This window comes from Megascapheus bottae, chromosome 3, assembly GCF_031878675.1.
Source record: "Megascapheus bottae isolate mThoBot1 chromosome 3, mThoBot2.hap1, whole genome shotgun sequence".
Lineage (NCBI taxonomy): Eukaryota > Metazoa > Chordata > Mammalia > Rodentia > Geomyidae > Megascapheus > Megascapheus bottae.
In genome coordinates, this window is record NC_143511.1 from 80,795,165 (window position 1) to 80,816,636 (window position 21,472).

The 21,472-nt window shown below is 38.4% G+C and overlaps 2 protein-coding genes and 1 pseudogene across 3 annotated transcripts; 2 read left to right on the forward strand and 1 right to left on the reverse strand.

The window, feature by feature from the left end:
- The first annotated feature begins 8,475 nt into the window (after nucleotides 1–8,475).
- Nucleotides 8,476–9,417, forward strand: LOC150065891 (olfactory receptor 1J4-like). The gene has a single exon (XM_090330581.1). It carries the CDS (start codon nucleotides 8,479–8,481, stop codon nucleotides 9,415–9,417), a length of 939 nt encoding a protein of 312 aa, XP_090186707.1. The 5' UTR covers nucleotides 8,476–8,478.
- Nucleotides 9,418–12,706: 3,289 nt separating this feature from the next.
- On the forward strand, nucleotides 12,707–15,234 carry LOC150065892 (olfactory receptor 1J21-like). Of its 2 annotated transcripts, XM_090330579.1 has the most exons (2): nucleotides 12,707–12,717; nucleotides 14,307–15,234. In XM_090330579.1, the coding sequence occupies exons 1-2, from the start codon at nucleotides 12,707–12,709 to the stop codon at nucleotides 15,232–15,234; spliced, it is 939 nt and encodes a 312-aa protein (XP_090186705.1). The 2 variants fall into 2 exon arrangements, with proteins under 2 accessions (XP_090186705.1, XP_090186706.1); XM_090330580.1 differs by lacking the exon at nucleotides 12,707–12,717 and having other exon boundaries at nucleotides 14,305–15,234.
- Nucleotides 15,235–17,992: 2,758 nt separating this feature from the next.
- On the reverse strand, nucleotides 17,993–18,914 carry LOC150065893 (dnaJ homolog subfamily B member 6 pseudogene; annotated as a pseudogene).
- Between the last annotated feature and the right edge of the window lie 2,558 nt (nucleotides 18,915–21,472).

The window sequence follows — 21,472 nt, forward strand, 5'->3', positions numbered from 1 at the left end:
TTAGTATGAAGGCTTATAGAATGAGATACTGTTTTGGATGAAGAAAAGATACGAGCCAGTTGCCAGTGGCTTATGATTATAATCCTAGCTACTCAGGAGGCTGAGATCTGAGGTTCAAAAGGAGGCTGGAGCAGAAGACTCTCGTGACTCTCATCTCTGATAAACTACTCAGGAAAGGCCAGAAGTGGCTCTTTGGCTCAAGTGGTAGAGCACTACCTTTGAGCAAAAAGAAGCTTAGGAATAGTTCCCAGGCTCTGAGTTTGAGTCCTGGCATGTGCGTGCGAATACACACACACACACACACACACACACACACACACACACACAGAACCCAAACATACACACAGAAAAGATATGAGGATTATGAAATGTAATGATAATTTATAGTTATAGTTATTTGGTCTTTTAGTTTCTTTGTCTTTTTGTCTATGTTTTCCAACATTATGGAAGCACATGTTGCTCCGAGTTTTTTTTTTTTTAATAATGAAGCTGGAATTGCTTACTCTTTTCTACGTTTTTGGATCAATTCCAGGGTTTGAAAACAGGGTCTTCAAATTCTTCAGGTTGCTTGCTTGACTGGTGTTATATCAGAGATGGAATCTCATGGGCTCTGCTTGGTCTGGCTTATAACTGTGATCCTCTAGATTTTGCCTCTTGAGTAGTTAGGATAACAATTTGCAGCCAGTACTGTTTCTTTTGATTAGTATGTATCTATCTATCTATCTGTCTATCTATCTATCTATCTATCTATCTATCTATCTATCTATCTATCTATTCATTTATCAGCATCAGTTAGTTGTACACGATCATGTATGCATATTTATGATGAAACACTTTCATCACTTTACTTTGGCCCACATTCCCCTTTCCAAACTAATCACAGCAAACTTCATCATTCCCTTTTCACACATGTATATAAAGAATTTTGACCATGTTTCTTTTCTTTCAGTCTCTGTTTTCCCTCCCTCTTCTACGGATGTCTACCTTGTGTTTTAAATGTGTTTGTAAGCAATAAAGTGTGTCTGATTGTTTTCTCAGATATATTGGAAACATTTTGCCTTAGTGGTCTTAAGTCTGTTCCTCTGTTAAAAAAACAAAGCCTCTATAACTGTTAGTTCCATTTATTTACTTGTAAGGGGCAAGGTTTCATTATTCTTCAAGGCTTAACAATACTAGGTATATATGTACACTACATTTTCTTAATCCATTTATCAGTTGTAGGTCCCCTGGGGTGTTTCATAATTTTACTATCATGAATTGTGTTGCAATAAAACCAATGTGCAAATATCTCTATTGTTTACTGACTTATATTTGTTTAGATAGATGCCTAAGAGTAGTATGGCTGAATCACTAATTAGTTGTGCTTTTAGTTTTTTGAGGAATCTCCATAATGTTTTTTTTCTTATACTATCACTACTACTATTAATGTGAATAATATTAAAATATTATATCCATATATGAAGTTGTTAATGAAACTGAAAACAGTTGAATAATAAGGGTGGGGAAAGGGGAGACTGTTATAAAAGAGGTTAATTTTTTATTAAAGTACAGTATACAAATGCATAAAATACCACGGTGAAGTCACTTTGATCAATGAATACACCTTCAATAATGAATGCCAAAACTGTGGGATAGGTTTTGTTGGTGGGAGGTGGGCACTAGTGGGAAGGGAGAGAGTGAGAACAGGGAGGATGAAGGAAGGTAAAAATGGTTCAAAAGTACTTTATATACAACTATAAGCAGGATAATGAAACTTGTTGAAATTGTTTTAAGATGAGAGCAGTGGAGGGCCTGATATAGTATCTTCATGGTGAAGATACATACATGGACATGTCATAATGCAATCTCTTGTACAACTAGTATTTGCTAATATAATGTTTTTTTTAAAGGACAACAGAGAAATACAGGTCTGTGAGTGTCATTCCCAAATTTTCTAAACCAGTGTAAGAAATGGAAAATAGGGTAGGCCTAATTTTCAGTATCAGTTTCTGTAAACTTCTCATATAGCTACACATTTCACCCACCTTTTTATTAGCTAGGTATTTATCAACCTTAATTATTTGGTTTAAAGAACTAAGTTTTGGTTCATTGAGTCTTTGTACTTTTTTACTCTCTGTTTTATTCATTTCTTCTGTGATATTTATAATTTATTTTTTGTTTGCTAATTTTGAGTTTGGCTTTTTATTTTTATAGAGCTTAAGATGAGCATCTGACTCTTTTTTTGTGGCTATTAAAGAAAATGTAGACACTCACAGTTGTAAACTTTGCTTTTTGTATTCTCTTTGCTGTATGTTATAAATTCTGTTTGGTCATATTTTATTTCCTTATATTCAAATCCCTTTCTGATTTCTTCTTATTAATGATCCATACACATTCATCAATGCTTTTATTAGTCTTCAAAATAGAAGTATGTGTCTTGTGAAACTTCTGATAATCTGTTACATATGTTTGATCTATGTAGCATTGTTTAAAAATGAACCCAAAGCAGGTGGCTTTATTGTATCCTGATTTGTAGTCTTTTGGATAAATGCCCAATAGTCGTATTGTCGGATCACATGTTCAGAATCTCCACACTGTTTTCAAGAGTGATTGAAGAAGTTTGCATTTCTACCAACACCAAGAGTCATAGGGTTCTTTTTCTTCCAGATCTGTATCAGCAACTGTTGTGTTTTGTGTTCTTGATGATGGCTATTTTTACAGTATGATATGGAATGTTTAGACTTTTTGATGAGAAATTTGTTGTTATTCCAATAGGTTTTCCCTTGTATTCTTGGTTGGTAGTTATTTGACTTAAGGGCATGACATATATGCTTCCAGTCACTTCTTGCTTGCATGGTCTCTGCTGGGAAATCTGGGGTTATTCTGATTGGTTTGCCTTTATAGGTGATTGATCCTTTCTCCCTGGCTGCCTTTAGGATCCTTTCTTTGTGTCTCCCGTGTATTCAGGATCCAGTCTCTTGATGGAGCCTCTGATTTCCTTGCGATGATCAATTTTCCGTTGGCTTAGTTGGTTTTTCCAATTAGTTTGCTTGAGTGGCAGAAAAAGTTCTGCCTTACAGACTTGGGGGTCTTTGTGACTGTTCTCTCAGGCTAATTTCCTGGTGGGGCGATGTGCTTTATGTGTCCTGAAGGAGAAAGTTGGCTGTGTTCTGTAGCTTGAATGTGGGTGGAGTTGTATCCTATCTGGAATCACTGGTGAGCTTCAGAAACTCTCTGATCCAGCCTGGAGCCAGTATTGTTTTTGCCAGCTCAGTTGGGAGTAACCAAGGGGTAAGGCTGCCTCTGGCTTTGTTTACTGAGAGAGGAAAGAAAGCTGTCTTGTCCCTTCAGGACAGGGGACTGATCCCCAAGCTCGGTGGACACTGGTCAGATTCCTTTGCCACTGTGAAAAACGGTGCTGCAGACACCACTTCTCAGGCTCCAGTCATCTGCTAGTTGATCTGGCAAGGTCTTTACCAGTAGCCAAGAAGGCGCTGTTTTCACCTGGTGTGGGAGGGGATACTTTCCCAGTGCTGGTCTGTAAGAAGGAGTGAGAATGTCTTTTGTGGAGTACTCACGCTTTCCCTTGTTTTTTTTTGAACCATCTGGTGTCTGCCCCTCTGTCTGTAGTCTGCAGGATGGAGATTTCCACTCCTAGTTGCCTGATCTGTGCTGCAGGTAAGTGAAGTGCTGAGCGCTAAGGCTCTGGCTCCTTGGTCTTGGTGCAGCTGCTCTACAGCTGTCACTGCAGCTGTTGTCGCTAATGTGGGCTCAAAGCTGTCTTCTTAAGCAAGCTGCCTGACTTCTTCCTCTCTGGATGAGATCTCTGTGCCATTACAGCTTACTTGGTGTGACTCTTCAATGGCAAACTCTTCACTAGAATACTAAATCTGGGATCTTGGCGAGAGCTCGGATAGGGTCAACCTGAACCTCCACCATCTTCCCTGATTTCTGTGTTTTCATTGAATTCTTCTGCACAGTCTACATTTGTGTCTTTCATTCATTCAGCTGTCTAATTTTCTTTGAGTTCTGTTAGTTTTGATTTGTATCCTCTTTGAATCTCAGTTGATTATACATCTCTTTAGTTTCATTGGTTATTTTTGATATTTTCAAAAACTTTTCATGGGGTCAGGAGCGTGGCCTAGAGGTAGAGTGCTTGCCATAGCATGCACAAAGTCCTGGGTTCCATTCCTTGGTATCACATACACAGAAAGAGCTGGAAGTAATGCTGTATCTCAAGTGGAAGAGCACTAGCCTTGGGAAAGCCCAAGGATAGTGCCCAGACCCTGGGTTCAAGGCCCAGGACTGGCAAAAAACAAAAATTAAACAAAAAAAAGTCATTTGAAAGATTTTCTTCTTTGATGTTTAAATCCTTCCTGCCTTTTCATAAAATATGTGTTTTTATTCTGAGGTTCATATACTTAATCTCACCTTTTTGGATAGTGATTTTAATTATCTTTGTCTTTGCTTAGGGATTTCTCACAATTTATTTAAAACTGTGCAGTGGCTGACTTGTATTTTCTTTTAACTAGACTGCATCAGTCTAGTTGAGCATCAGTGCTCAAAGTAATGGATGCAGCCTCATTCTCACCCAGAAAGAAGAATCTTAGTTGCAAAAGCTATCATAGAGAGTGAACCACAATAATGACATTATGATTCATCTAACATGCTTCAGTTACTACTTATACGCCAGTATATTTGAGGAAGGATAGAAATAGAGATTAATCTTCATGATTAAGGAAAAGCTTGCTCAAGAAGGGTAATATTAGGAAGAACAAGGGTAAAATGTCGCTGTTGAATTTTATAAGAAGTATGGTTATATTAGGTAGGAATAAATCTTTTAAGGGGTTCTTGAAAATTTGAAAGCCACAAGTCACAAAATACTTTAGATTTCTTAAATATATGCTTATTTTTAAAACAAAAAGTACAGTTCATCACTTTGGCATTTACAAGGATCATGATAGGAAAAGGTGATGTGTATTATGTACTTATGGCATATTCAGAATATATATCTTGGCTAGGGTGTATAGCCTCATGTTGACAAGGTAAATATTACCTAAATTTTACAGCTGAAGAAACAAGGGTGAAGAGGGTACTTTGCTTGCCTAGAGTAAAGCCTTACTGACCAGTATAGCTCAAACTCAGTTCTACGTTCTAATCCAAAATGCTCTATTTTCTTACTCCTGGAAAAGATACTCTGTAGTTTTTCTTTCAGAAGAGTACAGTTAAAGCTGGAGTTTCACACTCATGGTAACAAGTATAAGTTGTGCAGAAGTTTACATAAATCAAAATATCTGTACTTGCATTATGAAACACTGATCGGAGAGGCTGGCATAGGCAATAAGCTATGTCAGGAGTGAAGGATAACTTTGGTTCTCATCTAGAAATATGAACAAGCAAAGAAGGACCCCAAGGTTTCTGCTACAGTTTGGATAGTAAAATCCAACAGTGGTCTACATGTTAAAGTCTTGGATCCTAGTATATTATTGGCAGGTGATGGGACCTCTAATGGGTGGGACCTAACTTTAGGTCATTAGGTCACTGGGGACACGCCCTTGATGGACACACAGGGATGTTTTCCCTTTTGTTTCCTGATGATGACTCAAGTGGCTGTTGCTCTTCTATGCCCTCCTGCAATGACATATGGCCTCGCATCAATACTGGGAACCAAAGCTAATCTTTCCTCTTATAAGTTGATTATCTCAAGTATTTAGTGTTAGTGACAGAAATCTCACTAGCAGAACCCCTAGAATGCAGGACACACACTTCGATGGCCCTCAGGTGAGCAATGCAGTCCCTCTTGAGTTCCTTCTGTACAGGCTCCTCCCTAAGGTCTAGTAGGAATTTGAAGCAATTATTATGCTTTGGTTCTTTCTTAACCAGGAGCTTAGGGACTTTTCCCAAGTCATCTCTATGGTGTCTCTCTGAAGGAGAGACCTGTCAATAAATAGGCCTTTGTACTGTAAACGCTGGCCTGTTGTTTCTGGTGTCCTGTACAGAAGCTGAGAACTCAGAACTGAATTGGCAGGAGCCTGGACTGACCAAGAACCAGAGTGGGCTGGGAACTTAGAAGGACAGGTGTGTCTCTGTGTATAGGGGCCGACATAGACATTCTGCATTCATTCCATACTTGCTCTGTGTGGTAGTTCTCTGCTTATGTGAGGTTGCTTAATCTGCTTTTTATTTAAGTGGGTTGTCTGTGTCTTCATGTATGAAATTTTATGTGTACATATGTGTGTATTAAGCATAATGGATTCCCAACCTTTTCCTTGCCACACCAAAAACATACAAGTGGGCTCATACTAGACAAGAGTAGGGCATTTACGTGTACATGTGTGTGTGTACGTTGCCATACTCTTGTCTTCTGACTCTATCACTATCATCTACATATAGACATCATTGCTAAGTAGATGAGATTGCAGAGTCCAAGGAAGACAGACATAGTTAGCAAACCAAAATAGAAAATTTCTTTATTTTCTCATTTGCCCGAGTGTGTGTGTGTGTGTGTGTGTGTGTGTGTGTGTGTGTGATCTTAATTTTGTCTAGGAGTAATATTTGTGTGTGACTGTACAAAGAGAGTGGGTGATTGTGAGTTTCTGGGTGAGTTTTCGGCTTGTATTATTTGTAGGGAAGTTTCTGTGCTGGTGCCAATGAGTTAAAAGAGTCTTGAGTGCTTTGCTGATGACTTTTCCCTATGTTGGCCAGTGAAGGCCAGAAACCTTATTCTACAATGAGGTTGTCTGTGTGTTCGATTTGTGCTAATTGTTGCTTCATTGTAAAGAGGTATGTGTTTAGAACCGGTATGTTTTTGGAAGTTTTTGTATATGTATAATGTGTTGGACTTAATCTTTTTATTTTCTAGTATTTTTTGTTTAGGTAGTTTGTATTTAGAATATGAGTTTATACTTCTGATATATGATCCCCCCATGACTACTTGTGTTCAGTCTGTACCAATGTCTGTGGGTGATTGTGCAAGGTATCTGTGTATTGTGTATTAAACCTACATCTTAGCTAGTTGCTGGTGGCTCACGCCTGTAACCCTTGCTACTCGAGAGGCTGAGATCTGAGGATCGCAGTTCAAAGCCAGCCTGGGCATGAAAGTCCATGAGACTCTTATCTCCAATTAACCACCAGAAAACTTGAAGTGGTGCTGTGGCTCAAAGTGGTAGAGTGCTAGCCTTGAGCAGAAGAGTTCAGAGACAGTGCCCAGGCCCAGAGTTCAAGTCCCACAATAGACAGAAACAAATAAAAACCAAAAACAAACTCTTATGCGTTATTTGCAAGTTTTGTTTGTATGACTCCGGGGAACTGCATCGTACACTTGCTGTTCTTTCTTTCTGATCACCATTGGTCATAGATATCTTATAAAGACCACAAATCTTCCTAGCTATGGACATTTTTTAAAAAAAATATTGGTACTCTCTCACTCACTCTGATTTTGTTTTTTCATTGTTAAAATCGGTAAAATGAGATGTATTTGTTATTATTATGGTGAGACTTTCATTAGAAAATGCAGGTAAAACACAGATAAGTGCCTGGTGCTAGTATGAATGTTTGTTTGGAAACCTGGCTTGAGTGCTTTAGGTTGCAAGCAATTTTGAATGTTTCAGAACTCAGGATATAGCCAAGTTCACTGAAACCTGTGACAGTCTTAATAATTCGGTTCCAACCTGGACATGTTTACATCACATCAACTCTCTTCTACGTATTTTACTTGTTTTGTTTTCACATATGCATTATTTTCTTTCCATATCTGGTCAAAAGGAGTAAGTTTTTATTGTAAGAAATAAATTATATTAAGTAATTTTCCAAAAATCAAAATAAACAACTAGCAACTCTTTCCTGCTGCTCATGTTTCATTATAATCAGAGAAAATTATTGGTACTTGAATTTTTCTCAATATAAAGATGTTAATGTCTTCTATATAGAGACAGCCCTTTTCATTATTATATCAGCATATTATTGCTATATAATATGCTGATATACTCAGATATAAGAGTGTGATTGAGCCAGGGCTGTCGTTAAATAGATTCATACTGAGTAGAGAGCTAGTCAGTATTTATTTTTTTGGAAAGATGTTTCTTCATACAAAGATTTGATGTATCACTGGAGATGGCACGGTACACATTTATTATTCATGCATTCATAAGTATGAGAAATGAACAGAAGTGTAGTATCTAAAATTTTAAAAAAGGGCCAGGAGTTTGGCCCAGTGGTAGAGTGCTTGCCTAGCATGCACGAAGACCCAGGTTTGATTCCTCAGTACCACATACCTAGGAAAAAGCTGGAATTGGTGCTGAGGCTCAAGTGGTAGAGCTCTAGCCTTGAGAAAGTCCAAGGACAGTGCTCAGGCCCTGAGCTCAAGCCCAGGACTGGCAAAATAAATAAATAAATAAATAAATAAATAAATAAATAAATAAATAAAAATCTTCAGATGTAAAAGGACCATGTTTATTTGCAGTCCCAATTTTCCCCACTTCCCACAGAAACAAGAACCACATGATGAAGAAGAACCAGAGCAGCGTGTCCAAATTCCTCCTCCTGGGCCTCCCCATCAGGCCCAAAGAGCAAGGCCTGTACCGTGCCCTGTTCCTGGCCATGTACCTGATCACCGTGCTGGGGAACCTGCTCATCCTTCTGCTCATCAGGCTGGACTCCCGCCTCCACACCCCCATGTACTTCTTCCTCAGCCACCTGGCCTTCTCTGACATCTCCCTTTCATCTATCGTAGTTCCCCAAATGCTAGTAAATATGCAGACGAGGCAGCAATTCATCTCCTATGAGGGCTGCATTTCTCAAATGTATTTTTTTGTTCTATTTGGATGTCTTGACAATTTCCTTCTTGCGCTGATGGCCTATGACAGGTATGCGGCCATCTGCCACCCTCTACGCTACGTTACTCTCATGAGGAAGGAGCTGTGTGTCTCGTTAGTAGCTGGGTCCTGGTTTTTCTGTTGTGTCCATGCCTTGCTGCACACCCTTCTCTTGATTCAGCTGCCCTTCTGTGCTGACAGAACCATTGCCAACTTCTTCTGTGACCTCACTGCTCTCCTAAAGCTGAGCTGCTCAGATATCTCTATCAATGAGCTGGCCATCTTCACAGAGGGAGGAGTACTTTTTACCCTGCCTTTGAGTATTATCTTGGGATCTTATATCTGCATAGGTACCACTGTCCTGAGGATTCCCTCTACTAAGAGATTCTTTAAAACATTTTCAACTTGTGGCTCCCATCTTTTTGTGGTATCTCTATACTATGGGACACTTGCAGGGGTTTACTTTTCCTCTTCATCACAGAACTCCGATGACAAGGACATAATTGCTTCTGTCATTTATACAGTCGTCACCCCCATGCTGAACCCTTTCATCTACAGTCTGAGGAACAGAGATATAAAACAAGCTTTAGACATACTTGTCCATAGAGCCAGCTTCTTTATGTGATAATCACTACGTCCACTTATTTCAGTCATATACACTTTCAGGTATAGGTCCTGAAATTATTGTATAGTTGACAGTTTGTGTCGTATTTCTGGAGGATTCCATTTATAATTTTGATATTGAATGTAAAGATGGTAACACATTTGAATTTATATTTTCTCTAAGTAGAAATTATATTTTGGAATCTGTAGTAGAAAGGGCTTATTGTGATATTTCTATAAATGCACATAGTATATTTTGAACAAATTCTCCTCTTTCACCATTGAATTTATATATATATACACACACACACACATATATATATATATATATATTTTTTTTTTGTTGGTATGGGGCTTGAACTCTGGGCCTGGGTGCTGTCCCTGAGCTTTTCAATTCAAAGCTACTGACCTACCCCTGAGCCACAGCCATACTTCCTATTTTCTAGTGATTAATGGAGATAAGAGTTTCACAGTCTTTAGTGCCTGGGCTGGCTTTGAACTGTGATCCTCAGATCTCAGCCTCCTGAGTAGCTAGGATTACAGGCCTGGGCCACCGCACCTGGCTTGAATTTATGTTTTATATATTACTGTGTTTTGCCAGTCCTGGGGCTTGAACTCAGGGCCTGGGCATTGTTCCTGAGCACTTTTGCTTAAGTTTAGAGCTTTGTCACTTGAGCCACAACATTACTTCTGGTTTTTTTTCTCTGCATGTGGCACCAAGGAATCGAACCCAGGGCTTCAAGCATGCTAGGCAAGCTTCTTACCACTAGGCTACCCTCCTGGCCCTATATATTAGTATTTTCTGATTGAGATACTTGTATGCTTTTTTCTATGATTTTTAAAATTTCTGCCTTCTGTGCTGGGGAAATTGCTCCTCATACATTATATGCATGTATATAAACATATGCATATAATTCAGTTTGGCCACATTTATCCTTTGCATTACTCTCCTCATTTCCTCTCCTTTTTTTCTACAACTTTTCTTCATTTCCCTCTTTTTATACAATTTTTAATGAGATTATCATATTGTTTTCATGTATGCATATAATACATTTTGATCATGTCTCTTGCTCCTTCATCATCCTTTCTTTTGTCCTTTTAACAGATGGTTTAGTCCAAATTGTCCCCTTTTTACATTTTGCTTTCTCTGTTTGTCTTTCTCTCTTACATATGCACCAACATGTATCCCCATTTTAAATCTAGAATTTTTATATGAAAGTAAACATGAGATAACTCATCTTTCTAATGACTTCCAGTTCTACCAATTTTCCTTAAAACGACTATGACATGATTTCATGCTTCTTTGTTGCTAAAAAAGTTTATTTTGTATGTGCACTACATTTTCTTTATCCATTCACTGTTTGATGAGTGTCTAGGCTGGCGCTGATGCTTATCTATTGTAAAGAGCTCTTCAATAAGCATATGTCTTTACTGTGTGTTGACTTAACATCATTTTTTTCTTTTTGCCAGTCCTGGGGCTTGAACTTAGGGCCTGGGCACTGCCCTTTCTCAAGGGTATCACACTACTCCTTGAGCCATAGCATCACTTCTAGCTTTTTCTGTGTATGTGGTACTGAGGAATTGAACCCAGGGCTTCATGCATGCTAGACAAGCACTCTACCACTAGGCTACAATCCCAGCCCTTTAACATCCATTTTGTAATATGCCCAGGAGTGGTAGAGCAGGATGGAATATAAGTACTAATTTCATATTTTGAAGAACCTCCATACTGATTTCCATAGTGGTTGAACTAGTTTACATTTCCACCCCAACTGTGTAAGGGTTCATCTTCCCTGAACCATTATCTGTTATTTGTTTTCTTGACACCCGTCATTATGAAGAAACAAAATATCAATGTCATTTTGATTTGCATCTTTCAATTTGCCATTTGTACTTTATTCACAAATTCTGATAGTAACCTTTGTAAACATTGGTAAGAATAAGTTCACGAGTGATTAAAATAATTTGTGTTAGATAATGAACTTCTTAGAAGAGAAAACATTTTGTATTACTGGAAACTATTGAGGACATAAATACTATGTATAAAATGATATTTTTGAAAACAAACATTCAGAAATATGTGCCTACCTTAATAAATGGGATTCTCGCATTTGCCTGTGTTTGGTTGTCAATTCTGTTTGCAATCAAAACAAACCAACAAACAAAAACAACAAAAAAAACAGTATAAAGAAAATACAACCTCACAAACACTGAGACCCCTAGGAGACATCAGGACACAGTCGTATAGGGTTGAGATTTCAAGACTGCAGTCAAAGTCAGCCTATTACCCACATTAAAATTGTGGAATAATAGTGAAAGGATGGGTAAGAAAGAATAAAACAGGGAATAAATCTGATGATAGTACATTATATGCGTGTATGGAGATATCATAATTAGCCCTGCTGTGCAATTAAAAATTTAAATACAATACTATGTTTCGTATGTGTTTTTCTCTAGTAATCCCAAGGTTTCTGCTATTTTAGCATATTTGGATTTGGTTTTTGAGGTGTGATGGGACTTGGGGGAAACATTTGGTACCTTCTTCTTTCTTGTTGCCTGTGTTTCTATGATGTGATCTGTACAGCTGGTAGATTGGATATCTCTTACAGTACCACTCAAAGGGAGAAATCAGAAAGAAAAAACAAGACCAACAATTAAAAAAAGAGTCAGTCTTCAAATTGACATCTACAGAACACTTCATCCAGTAGCTGCGTAATGCACATTTCTTTAAGTAGTCCCAAGAAGACTACTGTTTTAAGCTATGAAACAAATCTCAGCGAATATAAGAAAGTTGAAATAACACTCTCCCCTGTAATCTGTCAGATGATGATGGAATGGAATTAGAGCTTAACAGGAAAAATGAGAAAAAATACAAAATATTCAAACTCATGGGAACTAAACAAGACATTGTGAATGATGACCTAGAACAATCCTAATCCCAAGCCATTAGATGAAAAAAAATAATGAAAACCAGGCCAGAAATCAATGAATTAGAAAGTAAAGAGAGCTACACTAAGGACTTCCAAAACAATTAGTTGGTTTTTCATAAAGATATACAAAACAGTCAGCCCTTAGTCCGTCTAACCAAAAGGAGAAGAAAAGTCGCAAGATAAATAAAATTAGGGCTGAAAGGGAGAATATTATAACAAATACAAGTGAAACACAGAATATTATAAGGGAATACTTTGAAAACCTTTATAAATCAATAAACTGGAACCTGTAGAAGAAATGGATGCATTCCTGAAAATAACTCCAGTCTCCCAAAATTGAGCCAAGAGTACACAAATCACTAAACAGATCTATACTAATTAATGAGATTAAAGTGGCAATTAAGAATCCCTCAATAAGGAAAAACACAGGAACCAATAGACTTGAAGCTAGATCCTACAAGTCCTTTCAGATATAACTAAGAATGAAAGTATGAGAGTATTTGTAGTGTTTTCAAAAATAATACAGGGTTCAGAAGCAAGAGACTTGTTTATCACGCTCAATCTCCACTTTTATTTCATCATGTACTCTATGTATTTCTTTATGTAACCCCCAAAGACAAGTAGTTTTATGAACTACCTAGCTCCTAATGGCTACCCTTTGGTGTTCTTAAAAGCATTATTCCTATAACCTATAGTTCTTCCCCTGTGAACAGAGAGTTCTTCCCCAAGGAAGAGTCAAAGATAATGAAGCAATTATACCTATGTGTCTCTGAATTCAAAATGGAGATGGTAAAATTGTCTCAAGGGTCTTCTTCCATTATTTTTCCAATTACAGTTCACTCCATTTATCAAGGACTGCAAAGATGGGTGGGTGGATGCATGTATATTGTTTGAATCCAAACTGGTAACTCTTCTGTCTCCTGTAGTGGAACTTTGAGCTCCTTGGCGAATTCATCTGTGTCATTATATTGTGTCTTCTACAAAAAAAAAAAATAGAACAATTGTCCCACACCATTGTCTGAAGGTATCTGCGTCCATCTTCTGTTGTCCTGTCACAATAGAAATATACTTTATATTAAGTAGTTTATATTAAGAGATGTAGTTCATATTAAGTATTATGTGCCTAGGTGTATGTATGGTTTCCACCTGTGCAACTAATTCCTAGGCTGTTATTAAAAAAAAGGTTGATGGACAGTTTCCTGGAAAGTAGTTTATTTTGAATTGTTTGTATTCAATTTTTGAAAGAGTAAGATCCAACAAACAGGTAGAATTTTTTTACCCAAATGGCTGCATCCATCTCTTCACATCCTAGCTGGTTCTCTTGACTTGTTTCAATCTCTACCCGGAAAACAACAAGGTACTTGAAATGCTTAATCACTTCATTAAAATCTTCACTGTACTCCCACAATCAAACTAAATAAAGCCTTTTATTATAACAGAAAAAGATGAAAGTACTCTGGCTCATCAATAGTGTTCCAATATCATATTTCCAGACTGACTACTGTCTTAATTATCTTCCTAATTCTCAATTTTCCTCTCTAAATACTTACCTAGAATGCCTATTTTTGAAATTTTAATATGACAAGCTCTGATCTTCAGGAGTTTTTCCTAAAAAAAAACACCACTTAAGAAATTGCTTCCTCACCACTTTAGACTCTTGTAAAATGCTGAGCATTCATAACGCCCAAATATGCGATGTCTGTTGTCAATTGAACTCGTTCTGATCTGATTGTCATCCACATGGCCAATAGGCCCATAGTTTCTCCAAAAGGTGCCTGCCTGTGTTCTTACATGGATGAACAGCACTATTTTTTAGGCCATCCCTAAACCATCAGTGTAGGCAAAAACTTGATATTCTGGGAAAAATGCATAAATGGACTAATTTTATGCCATGTTTGTACAAAGTAATAATCACAGCCTTATTTCATTTTCCCCAACATGTTTTTCACTTTCATCCACTCCAGCAGTGGCAAAAGAAGAGGAGCATGAGCAGTGAGTCTGAGTTCATCCTCCTGGGGCTCCCTATTAGACCAGAGGAGCAAGGCCTGTTCTATGCCCTGTTCCTGGCCATGTACCTGACCACCGTGCTGGGGAACCTGCTCATCATTCTGCTCATCAGGCTGGACTCCCGCCTCCACACCCCCATGTACTTCTTCCTCAGCCACTTGGCCTTCTCTGATGTCTCCTTATCATCTGTCACTGTACCAAAAATGCTCATCAATAATGCAGACACAGAGCGGATCCATCTCATATCCCAGTGTATAATTCAGGAATGTTTTTTCTTGATATTTGGGGGACTGGACAGCTTCCTTCTAACTTCTATGGCCTATGATAGGTATGTGGTCATCTGTCACCCACTCTACTATACAATTATCATGAGACAGAACCTTTGTTTTCTGCTAGTGATCGTGTCCTGGGCTTTATCCATTGTGAGAGCTCTTGTGCATACCCTTCTGTTAGTCCGTCTCTCATTCCTTAGAGACAACACTTTGCCCCATATCTTCTGTGACCTTTCTGCCTTACTTAATTTGTCCAGCTCAGACACTACAGTTAATGAGCTGGTTATCCTCACTGTAGGAACAGTGGTTATCACCTTGCTATTCTTATGCATTCTGGTCTCCTATGGCCACATTGGGGCCACCATCCTGAGAGCTCCCTCCGTGAAGGGCATCTGCAAAGCCCTGTCCACATGTGGCTCTCACCTCTCTGTGGTTTCTCTCTATTATGGAGCCATTATTGGGCTCTACTTTTTCCCCTCACCCAGAAACACTAATGACAAGGACGTCATTATGGCTGTGCTGTATAGTCTGGTGATACCCATGCTAAATCCCTTTATCTACAGCCTGAGGAATCAGGATATGAAAGGGGCTCTGGGAAACATCCTCAGTAGAAGGAACTTTTCATTATGATGTGCATTCTATTTCCTATAAAAGGGATATGAGACTCCCTCAGTCTCCACATGTACCCCTGCTTTGAACTGATGGTTCTTAGTACACACTGACGTGACCCTCCCTTTTCAACTCATGCCTCATCTTCAAGGTAGATGTTCCTGGATTGTCTTATTGACCTTGAGACTCTTGGGTGAGAGTCTTACTGCACAACTGTTTTCTTTCTTTTTGTTTGGATCGGGGGGAGTTGGAAGGTCTACAGCTTAAGACTGTATCTCCATTTATTTCTAGTTCTAGTCTTATATATTTTTCTTAAAACCAGGAAACTGTCAGAAAACTGTTACATTCATACAAAACGGTAATCAAGTCTCAGATTGGTTAAGCAGAAGCGACTGACATAACCCAAAGTCATCATGATAACAGCTTATCTCCTTGTGTACTTAGCTCTAATCAGTAGTGCAGGTCCAAGGTCAGTCTGACCCCACACTTGGCTCCCAGCATAACCTCTCTATACATTACTCAAAAATAAAATAAAATAAAATTAAAAAAAGAATACAAAAGGATGTGCATGGATCATGTGCAAAGCTTTTGCCATAAGGGATTTGAGCATCTGTGAATTTCAGAATCAGTACCAGGTTCTGGAATGAATTAAAGATACTAAGGGAGGATGTTATACATTTTTAGACATCATGTACCCCTCAAACCTCCAATATGCTTCCCAATGGTGTATATATACATGTTTATGTGTATGTATGTGTACATATATGTGTGTGTGTGCATATATATGAGTCTGAGAAAAGATGAGAAATAGTAACACTGATTACTAAACAAAGTGCAACTGTTTTCCTTGCAATCTGGTTGTAGAAAATAGGCACTGGGGTGGAATACAGTACCATTTTGATTTCTTAGTGCAAGTATGAATGAGCCTCTCATTGTTTCTTTTTTTTTTTTTGCCAGTCCTGGGCTTGAGCTCAGGGCCTGAGCACTGTCCTTGGACTTTCTCAAGGCTAGAGCTCTACCACTTGAGCCTCAGCACCACTTCCGGTTTTTTTCTATGTATGTGGTACCAAGGAATTGAACCCGGGTCTTCGTGCATGCTAGGGAAGCACTTTAACCACTAGGCCAAACTCCCAGCCCCTCTCATTGTTTCTTACAATGGTATTTTATAGAGTGGATGCAGATGCAAGGATTGAAAAACGTTTTAATTGGAAAAGAAATCATAAAACATACCACTGGGAGTGGGAATTCTTTTGTTTTGTGTTATTTTTCTTAGAGACAACCTAGTCCAGGCTTTTACTTTCAATATGAGAAAAAAATGTAGCCCAGAAAGATGAGTGTACTTGTCTGAGATAACAGTGCTATAGTGTAGTAGGCTGTTAGGTCTCAGGGCTTTAGCTGGTTCACCAAGAATGGTAAGGAAACAAAGTTGTTTTTCTTCCAAAAGAGGGAGGGGACCAGATACCACAGGCAATATTGACCCTGAGTAAAATAGGTCTGAGGTTTATAAGTATTCAGGAAGAAAGGCACTGATGATGTTTTGCAGTTTTAAATCCAACCAACACCTTCAGGACGCTGAAATTTGGTTAATTTCTCAATCAATGCTTTCACCAAGTTGTGTGTTTGTCAACTTGTACAATCCTTTCCAGGAATATTTCAGAATGAGACTCAGGAACTGTTCTGTTCAGAACAGTTTCTAAGAAACAAAATAAAACAGTTTTCCTGACAGGCAAAATGGAGTCTTTCATAAAATATAAAGTAGGTTACATTGACTTGAGTTGGAGGCTTATATGGGTCAGAGTTGATATTCCTATCACATGCTAAACTTCTTTAAAGTGAAGATAAAAGTTGCTAGATGTGGATAAAAGTGTAAGGTATGAAACAGCCTTTCAGAAGTAAAATGAAGGAAAAATACACTTGGTCAAGTCACCATGAAAATGGAGATTGCCCCTTTACTAGAAACAGCTAGGAAACTTATTTAGTTTCTCTCTCTCTGTCTTCTCTCTCTCTCTCTCTCTCTCTCTCTCTCTCTCTCTCTCTCTCTCTCTCCCTCTCTCTCTCTCTCTCTCTCTCTCTCTCTCTCTCTCTCTCTCTTTCTCTGTGTGTGTGTGTGTGTTTAAAAAAGAATGCACCAAACACAGTCGCATTTATTTTCTTTTTTTAAAGCAATAACCCTTGTTTATCAACTTTTTTTTAAACCTAAGCTTAACATTACATTATTTAAACAGTTGTCAAAACTTACTAAATTGTCAGCATTCATGCACAACTAGAAAACATCCTTAATTTATAATAAACCAGAAATGTATTATTATCATTAATGTATTAAGTCTTTCATTACTGAAAACCAAAAGCTGGAATTGTTTCTGTAGAAGATTCACCCTGGCGATGTCAGCTTCACAGGAGGCTGAACTACATGGCTCACCGTTCAACACAACAGGAGCAGAGCCATGCTGGTGTTAGAGTACAATTGTGTCCTAGCGCTATGCAAGAGTCACGGTCTCACCTTGGATTATGGTTAATAAAAAAGCAAAGTGCATACAGAGATTACAACATTTTTTTTGCCAGTCCTGGGCTTAAGCTCAGGGCCTGAGCACTGTCCTTAGATTTTTCTCAAGGCTAGAACATTACCACTTGAGCCTCAGCACCACTTCTGGCTTTTTCTAAGTATGTGGTACCAAGGAATCAAACCCAGGTCTTCATGCATGCTAGGCAAGCACTCTACCACTAGGCCAAACTCCCAGCCCAGATTACAACAATTTTAAAGACAAAAAAAATGGTCCTATTGTGTGGTCCCAAGAATAAACTCAAAAGTCTATGACAAATAGAGGCTCCAATGAGCTGTTTATAAATACTTTAGATTAGGTTCAGTTATACTGAAAGTAGAGTTCGTTTGAAATCTTCAAAAAAATGTTCCTGTTAATCCTCCAATGGTGCTTGTTATTGTTTAACATTTCTGTGAAATGCCTGCATTGAGTTACTTGTTATCCAAGCGCAGCAGCTGCTCCTTACCATTTATTGTCAAGGACTTTCACTGGCCATCTCCTTCAACTTCTACTCTCTCTTGACCATTCTCAACAACTCTCTTTGTAGTTATTTTCCTGCCATTTACTATTTTAGTGGAAGTGGCTATAGACTTGAAGTTGCCCATCCCACTACTGCCAAATGACGTGGAAGAGAAGGAGGAAGTGAGGCTTCCATGACCCAGTGAACCAAATGAAGGAAATGCTGCATCGAATGAAGGAAATCCCCCTCCAAATGATGGAAATCCACTGAAGGCAGAGAAAAACGAGCCAGCACCTCGGGTTCTGCTTCCTCGAGGACCCCTTCAGTTCCCAGAAAAGTCATCAAATGGGTCTTCAAAAAAGTGGAATGAAAACGGATCCCTTCCACCAAAAAAATTCCCTGAAGACATCATCTGGGTTCCGGAATGTAAAGCCAGACTCAAAGGGACTGTCAAAACGACTTCCACCGCCTCCTCCGCCATCGAATCCTTCTTTGCCATACCTGTCATAGATGTCCCGTTTTTTAGCATCTGACAACACCTCGTACGCCTCAGCTACCTGCTTGAATTTTCTCTCTGCTTCTTCTTTATTCTCAGGGCTTTTATCTGGATGCCACTTTAATGCCAGTTTCTGGCATGCCTTTTTGATATCCTCGGCGGAGGCATGTCTCTGCATGCCTAGAACTCCATGGTAATCCACCATGTTTTAACAGATGGTTGGAACAAGTCTGAGGAAGCTGACTGCCAGGGAGAAGGGGGCAGGGGGCGGTGGAGGCGGCTCCTCTCACTTTCCTTTCTCTCCTTTTTAGGATACAAGTGTTTTTATGCATGTTCTTAATTTTATTTTTGCATTAAATGTTGTAATTAACTCTGATTTTTTGTTGTTGTTGTTGGTCGTGAGACTTGAACTCTGGGCTTGGGCTGGATTGGAGAATGGCTAGGTAGGGTGTCAAGAGTTTTACTTGGACAGAATTCAAGCAGGACTTCATATAGTTTCATCCCACTAAATTTTATTTTAAAATAAAAAAGTATGAGGACCTCCAAGATAAGGAATCAAAAGCCATATAGTGAGTGATTGTTGTCCTTAATGTACTATGTTATCTCTTATCACTTTTGCTGTCCCTTGGTTATCTCATGTTGTTACAGGTTTTCTCCTGGTTATCTGATATATTGGATATATTTGTATTTGGTTATTTGAAATTGGATAGGGAGAGGGGAAAACAAGATGAGGGGCGGGGGTGGGGGAGGGAAATGGGGACCAAGACATGAAAAAGGGTATCCATGTTTGTGAAGTAATGCACCTTTTATCTGGTGAATATAATGTGACCCTTCTATAATTACAATACAAATAAATGGAAAAAAGTGTACCTTTCTTTCCAATACATAAATCTACAATCCTATATTTCTATCTGAAATGGCAAAGGCTTGTTTTTATTCCTTCAAAAAATGGTTTCTGTGCAAGGTGAAGGTGGTTAGTTCCCTTCTATGTACTAATTGTGGTGGTAGGCATTTCAATATTCATTATCTCACTGTATGCTAGTAATTAGTATGAATGAGGAATTAGTAATAAGGAATTAGTCATTATTCCTGTGCTGCTGATCTAGCAATATTTAATAAAAATGGTCGTCAGGTGACTGTTTTTTCTTTTTCTCTTTCTTTCTTTCTTTCTTTCTTTCTTTCTTTCTTTCTTTCTTTCTTTCTCTCTTTCTTTCTTTCTTTCTTTTTGAGATCAAGTCCTGAGATCTATAAGCCACTTGGGTTCTTTTCTAATCTGAACTGCTATTTTTTTTTTTTTTTTGCCATCCTGGGCTTGAGCTCAGGGCCTGAGCACTGTCCTTGGGCTTTCTCAAGGCTAGAGCTCTACCACGTGAGCCTCAACACCACTTATGGCTTTTTTTTCTATACATGTAGTACCAAGGAATTGAACTTGGATCTTCATGCATGGTAGGCAAGCACTCTACCACTAGGCCAAACTCCTGACCCCCTGCTTTTAATTTTTTTCTTTGGCTAGTCCTGGGCATGGACTCAGGGTCTGAACACTGTCCTTGGGTTCTTTTCTTCAGGGCTAGAGCTCTGCCACTTAAGCCTCAGCAACATTTCTGTTTTTTTTCTATGTATGTGGTACCAAGGAATCAAACCCACGTTTTCATGCATACTAGGCAAGCACTCTACCACTAGGCCAAGCTCTCTGCCCCTTCCCCCTTTTAAACAAGCATATTTTAATTGCACAAAGAAGATTCAATGTACTTTGGTCATATTCACCTCCTTTTATAATTCTGTCTTCTCTTCTTTACAATATAATTTTAATGGGTTTCATTTGGCTATTTTCACCAATCATATGCACCCCATTGCTTTCTCCTTCCCTGCTGCTCTCCCTGCCTGTTCTGTCCTTTTAGATATGGACCTACAGTCTGCCTATGAGCAGAAGTATGTAATGTTTGTTTTTATGTATTGGGTTATTTTACCAAGGAATAGAACCCAGGGTAGGGTTTCATGCCTGCTAGGCACTCCCCACCCTCTTTTACCATTCCTTTACCACTTACCTGATTTATCATTCATGTTTTATTTATGTTTATTGTACAAAGGGTGCTAAAATGATCTATATTTCAATGTCGGTCATCATTTTATTTGTGTACACCAATGAATAATTTAAAAAAGATTTAAATTTATGTGAAAATCCAAAACTTTACCTGAATAAAAATAATCAAGAAATCTGTCATCAAGTTATAAGCCTGTATTGAATAGTTTTTTCCAGGAAGGAAGCAAAATACATTTTAGAATTTGTTTGAATAAATGATATCAAGGTAGAGAAGATCAACTTTAACCTTTACACTGTTACAGAATCACACTGCTAGGAGATGGATCAACGTGTGTTATTGACCAAATGAGCCTAGCAAAGAACAATGTACCATTCCAGCCAGTAAATGAGGGAATGCATTTTTCCTTCACCAGCACATGAAGCATACTCCAGAATAGACTATGTGCTAGTATGTACAACAAGTCTTACAAATTCCAAGAAAAATGCAGTGATAGTAACAATGAGAAGAACTGGAAATAATTACACAAATAAATGGAAATTAAGCAACATTGTCTGAGATGGCCAACTGGTCACATGTAGCATGTAGTCTTGTACCTGCAGGACAAGTTGCCGGTCAGTTCTTGAAGGATAAAAAGAATAGACCATGTTTAATTGGTTCATTCCTCCCATATAAATAGACTACTGTTTACTAGTATTCGGCATTGAATAGGCAGACCTGTGTT

Excerpts from the sequence above, each read along its gene's own strand:
- LOC150065891 (XM_090330581.1), top strand. The coding sequence starts at position 8,479 with ATGATGAAGAAGAACCAGAGCAGCGTGTCCAAATTCCTCCTCCTGGGC.